This window comes from Anarrhichthys ocellatus, unplaced genomic scaffold, assembly GCF_004355925.1.
Source record: "Anarrhichthys ocellatus isolate YVR2014 unplaced genomic scaffold, GSC_Weel_1.0 scaffold3479, whole genome shotgun sequence".
Lineage (NCBI taxonomy): Eukaryota > Metazoa > Chordata > Actinopteri > Perciformes > Anarhichadidae > Anarrhichthys > Anarrhichthys ocellatus.
Genome location: NW_022283453.1, coordinates 1 through 5,575, shown reverse-complemented (window position 1 = coordinate 5,575; position 5,575 = coordinate 1). Strand labels below are relative to the sequence as shown.

Sequence of the window (5,575 nt, the reverse complement as noted above, 5' to 3'; positions counted from 1 at the left end):
CACACACACACACACACACACACACACACACACACACACACACACACCACTTTATTAGGCACACCTGTTCAATTGCTTGTTAACACAAATAGCGAATCAGCCAATCACATGGCAGCAGCTCAATGCATTTAGGCCTCTAGACGTGGTGAAGACGACTTGCTGAAGTTCAAAGTGAGCATCAGGAGACTTTGAACGTGGCATGGTTGTTGGGGACAGACGGGCTGGTTGGAGTATTTCAAAAACTGCTGACGGTTCGGGCTGCTGGTGTAATGGTGGGGGGGATATTTTCTCGGCACACTTTGGGCCTCTCAGTACCAATTGAGCATTGTTTAAACGCCACGGCCTACCTGAGTATTGTTGCTGACCGTGTTCATCCCTTTATGAGCACAGTGGACCATCTTCTGATGCTACCTCCAGCAGGATAGTGCACCATGTCACAAAGCTCAAAGCATCTCAAACTGCTTTCTTGAACATGACGAGCTCACTGTACTCCAACGGCCTCCACAGCCACCACACCTCAATCCAACAGATAGAGAGATTCTCATCATGGATGGGCAGCCGACAAATCTGCAGCAACTGCGTGATGCTATCATGTCAATATGGAGCAAAATGTGTGAGGAATGTTTCCAACACCTTGTTGAATCTCTGCTACGAAGAATTAAGGCAGTTCTGAAGACAAAAGGGTCCAACCCGGTACTAGCGAGGTGTAACTAATAAAGTGGCCGGTGAGTGTATTTAAGAACCAGAGGTGATGAGAAGAAGACTCACTGTGTGGTTGTTCAACATGAACTGCACCGCGCTGAGTTTCACCAGCTTCCTCACGCTGCTGTACGTGGAACAGGAAGTCAAGGAGCAAACAGGAAGTCAAGGAGGAAATGGACAGATCAGGAAGTCATGGAGGAAACGGACAGAAACAGGAGGTCATGGAGGAAACAGGAGGTCATGGAGGAAACGGACGGAAACAGGAGGTCATGGAGGAAACGGACGGAAACAGGAGGTCATGGAGGAAACGGACGGAAACAGGAGGTCATGGAGGAAATAAACAGAAACAGGAAGTCAGAGGAAATGAACAGAAACAGGAAGTCAGAGGAAATGAACAGAAACAGGAAGTCATAGAGGAAATGGACAGAAACAGGAGGTCATAGAGGAAATGGACAGAAACAGGAGGTCATGGAGAAAATGGACAGAAACAGGAGGTCATGGAGAAAATGGACAGAAACAGACGGAAACAGGAGGTCATGGAGGAAATGGACAGAAACAGGAGGTCATGGAGGAAATGGACGGAAACAGGAAGTCAAGGAGGAAATGGACGGAAACAGGAAGTCAAGGAGCAAACGGACAGCAACAGGAAGTCATGGAGTAAACGGACAGCAACAGGAAGTCATGGAGTAAACGGACAGCAACAGGAAGTCATGGAGGAAATAGGAAATCATTACAGAGGACATTTCATATTTTAAAGTCCCGTTTCCTCTCAGACCTACAGACTCATGAGGGATGTAGATCTGCAGCACACTATTAGTTGTGTGTGTGTGTGTGAATGTGTGTGTGTTCAGGTGAACAGTGGTCTAAAGGATATCCTAACGAGAGGTCGTTCAGTAGTTGGAGGGTCTTGGAGGTGATCGGTTCACACTGGCCCCAGTACTTCAGGTTTGTGATGCTGAAAGAGACAAAAGGTTGTTTAGGATCCCACACACAGAATGTATCATAAAGAAGAGACTTCCTGTTTAAATTACAGGTTAGAATGATTAGTGATAAACATTTAAATCATGTTTATTACTCACATTTTCCCTATAAAGACACTGAGGACCATCGTCTCGTCATTCAACCCCAGAACTTCTGATAGTCGTCGATAAAGCTGCAAATAAAACACATTGATACTTTCATGAGCTCTAGAGATGCACTGGTTTAGTTTTTTTGTCCATTAAACCTGTAAACTTATATTTGTGTTTTCTCCCCCAGACTTTGATTAGTAAATGACCTTCACAGCTGTTTATCATGGATCAATAGCATCACGTTGTAGTTCCGTGACGTGACTCGTGTTTTTATAGTGATTCAGTAAATCCAGAGGAGCTTTAGTGATCATCGGAGGGACAGAGTGAAGTGAAGCATGAGGAGGTCTGTAGGAGACAAAGAGGCCCCCTGCTCTAGAGAACTGAGGGGGTTAAGCTGACAGGAAGTAGGGCCCAGACCTCCAGTACTGTGTTTCCAGTGATTCACTTCTCTAAAGGAACTCAGAAAGACTTAACCTGTAAGCTGGAGCTTCCATCACCTTAAAGAACCTTTGTGGTTTTAGGTTCTGCTTTGTGTTTCCTCTGTGTTTTACAACCTGGAGGTTTCATGTTTGTGTTTGGTAGATGAGAAGCTGTGGTCGACTCGGAGAACCAGAACCATCAAAACAACCTGAAAGTCTGAGACTGGTCTGGTCTCCTGATCGTTAACCAAAAACGAATCATCAGAGCTGAAGAAAAAAGCAGGACCTGAGACCACGAAGACTCGATAAAGACCTGCTTAGGACTCACTAAACACCCACTAAACACTCACTAAAGACCCACTAAACACCCACTAAAGCCGGTCTGTATAACGGGGGCCAGAGTAGCTACGACGCTGAGTCGGCAGTGAACAAACAGAAGCTGCAGTTACAGATAACTGAGGTTTCTGTTGTAACACTGAAGCAGCTACATGTTCACAAACACATCGTCTACTAAACACCAAACCAGACTCACTACAGTTTCTACACTACAACACTTATCTGGGACGTTCACATGTGCAGTTTCTGCTCCGAACAAAGAGAACAGACTCCGTCAATACCTTTAACCACAACAGTCCAATAGGAGACTGTGTCTCTATAGAAAGTGCTGCAGTAAGCAGAAACCAGAACAAAAGAGCAGCTCAACGTGGCCCCCGTTACACAGAGTCGGGTTACCTCCTCACATGTTACACACTGTTTACCTTTGATGATTTCTGCACCTGGTCTCCGATGTAGATCTTCCTGAACTGCTCAAAGAAGCTGAGCATAGCCAGCTCCAGCCTCTCGTTGCCGGCCTGAGCGAGCCGAGAGTCAGTGAGGTTCATGAGCTGGAGCACCCTGAGTTGTGAACACAAACACACATATCATACCTGCAAACTCATGAGAGGTGAAAAAGGTGACAAGCCCGAAACCCTGTCGGGGGGTGCTCCTCCGAGAATTTTATTTTAAGTATGAGGTTTAAAATGTAGCATTCTGGTGTACTCTGAGAAAATTAAGTGATAAGACATTTACTTTATGCAAAAAACAAATTTATTATTCAGTTATTAATCACTATTTCAGCTCTATTATTAATATTAACCTGTATTTAGACAAAATCCATAGAGACCGAGGTCTTATTTTCAAAAGTTTTGGTCAAATAAAAACAAAGATAGCAAGAGTAGCGAGAAGCATCGCCTGTACAAATAGTGATTCGTTTTCATTGAGCCCTGTTACTGTATGGCTTCATATTAACTTCCACTGTTACTGTACAGCTGTTTTTGTTTTGTGGCCTATCTTCTATTTGCAATTAATATGCATTCAATCCAGTTCAATTATTTAAATGAAAATGATAATCTACTCTGGCTAAAGTAGCTTATCAAGAGTAAAATAATAGCTGTGATCTATACACACCTCTGCATTAGCAACCTGCTGAAATGAAGGTACAGGCTCCTTAACCCTCTCATTACTTCAGGGTTCTTGAGAGCAATGTGGGACTGTTGGGACTGTTGGTACACTGGCTGTGGTCATTACAGTGAACAGTGTGATGAGAGGTCATGTGCCTTGGAGCAGAGGCTGCATGTAGCATAGCCTGCCTTATCAATGTATTCAAAACACCGACAGCGAGAAGCTGTACTCACGTCTGTTTAGACCTCCACCTTTATCCAGGCCCAGCTCCACCTTTATCCAGGCCCAGCTCCACTCACATCTCAGCCCTGCATCAAGCTGCGCTACACAACCAGCCTCCTCTCCCTGAAGCTCTTTGACCTCATCACCTCATCAGTATCTGGGCCTCATGTTTCGTGGTCATGAAAGTTATTCTGACCACGAAATCATCCTCATTCTACTTTGAGTTAAAAAAAAAAACAACCTGCAACCAGATGCGCCGGTGTTTGGGTTTAACGTTAATGAGTGTCCGCGTGAACTGAACCGGAACACGGGGGGGCTTCATGTTTCATCAAGTTACGTTTTTTCCTCCTAAATCGTGATAATGACGAACGTTAACAGTCGACAAAGTTTTGCATGCAGTGGACGTTAACTTAACACAGCAAGTCTGAACGGTAACGGAAAATAACGTAACTTAAACTGTAACGGAGGGAAATGAAGAAGCTGTAGACATCTGAACGCTGATTGGCCAAGACTCGACACATCAAAGATGTTCTATTGCGAAGATCACGATATCACATTTTCTCCTCGTCTCACTCCAATCTGAGAAATGCTGGCTGGCCAGCTGGCCAGTTGACCGCCCCCCAAAAAAAAACTCTATGGATCTACACGATTCACGTGGATGATATATTTTTGATTCAAAACGGTGAATTTCACCAAAAAGTGACAAGTTTGCAGGTATGCATATGTTATCAGTGTTTACATCACAGCATACCAGAGTGCTGGAAAAAGTGGTTCACAAGCTGCTTCATCAGCTCATTAATTATTGAAGTCTGGTTCGTATTTTCCTGGCAGGTTTCAGGAAATCAAGACAGACTAATTTATGCAGAAATCAATGTGGCGTCCCACAGGGGAGCGTTCTTGGCCCCTTAATGTTTGACCTGCCAAGTGTTTCTGGTGAAAAAGTGCATTTCTATGCTGGCGACTTGGACATTTTATTATATAATGTTCTCATATATTTTGAGAACACATTTAAATCTCAATATGGAATTCAATAAGATCAATAACTGACCTGTAGGCAACTTATTTCAACCCTTCATATGACTTATAAACGTATAAAATGTATTTAGCTTGTTTAGATAAACTCAAGCTGATGTCTTCAAATTGCTTATTTTGTCTAACTTAACATAAAACCCTAAAATAATCAGTCCTCAAAGGTGAGAACATAAACAGAAGGAATGCTGGGTAATTTTGATCAAAATAGTTGCAGATTACTTTTCTGTCCACGAAAATAAAGACGTTTTATGGCTAAATGAGAAATTAAAGGCTGATCCCGTCAGATTGCTGTCGCAGCATTTTACAGTATTTTCCATTTTTCCCAAACTAAATATATAAACAGATAAACAGTTTGTTTTTCTTGCATTATTTCCTCTAATCGAGATGTTTCCCTGAGTTCTTACCGACAGACTAACTCTCCATCCATGGCGTCCTGCTCGTCTGTGCTGGCGAACGACACCCGTCCACCGATCACGGCCCCGATAATGTAAACGAGCCACGTCAACCGACCTGCAGAGGAAACGATGGAGAGACAACATCAGCTTCTTTATTTTAATAGTCAAGGAACCACATCGAACGTTTCATACCCGAGAAGATTATTAACAAAATGTGCTACAGAGCTAAAAAGCATGTTTATCGTTACAAAGAGCTGCTGGGAAACGGTTTTAATGTCAAACAATAAAACAAAAT

General features: G+C 43.3%; 1 protein-coding gene across 1 annotated transcript; it reads right to left on the bottom strand.

Moving 5' to 3' along the window:
• Nucleotides 1-140: 140 nt before the first annotated feature.
• LOC116378963 (exportin-7-like) lies at nucleotides 141-5,569 on the bottom strand. Its single transcript, XM_031840868.1, has 5 exons — nucleotides 5,290-5,569; nucleotides 2,950-3,085; nucleotides 1,782-1,855; nucleotides 1,577-1,657; nucleotides 141-832 (listed from the first exon to the last, which is right to left on the bottom strand). The coding sequence occupies exons 1-5, from the start codon at nucleotides 5,310-5,312 to the stop codon at nucleotides 736-738; spliced, it is 411 nt and encodes a 136-aa protein (XP_031696728.1). The 5' UTR covers nucleotides 5,313-5,569; the 3' UTR covers nucleotides 141-735.
• Nucleotides 5,570-5,575: the final 6 nt, after the last annotated feature.

Excerpts from the sequence above, each read along its gene's own strand:
- LOC116378963 (XM_031840868.1), bottom strand. The coding sequence starts at position 5,312 with ATGGATGGAGAGTTAGTCTGTCG. Across the intron at positions 3,086-5,289 it reads GATGGAGAGTTAGTCTGTCG|GGTGCTCCAGCTCATGAACC; the intron begins GTAAGAACTCAG and ends TTCACAACTCAG. Across the intron at positions 833-1,576 it reads CTGAACGACCTCTCGTTAGG|GTACAGCAGCGTGAGGAAGC; the intron begins ATATCCTTTAGA and ends TTCCTGTTCCAC.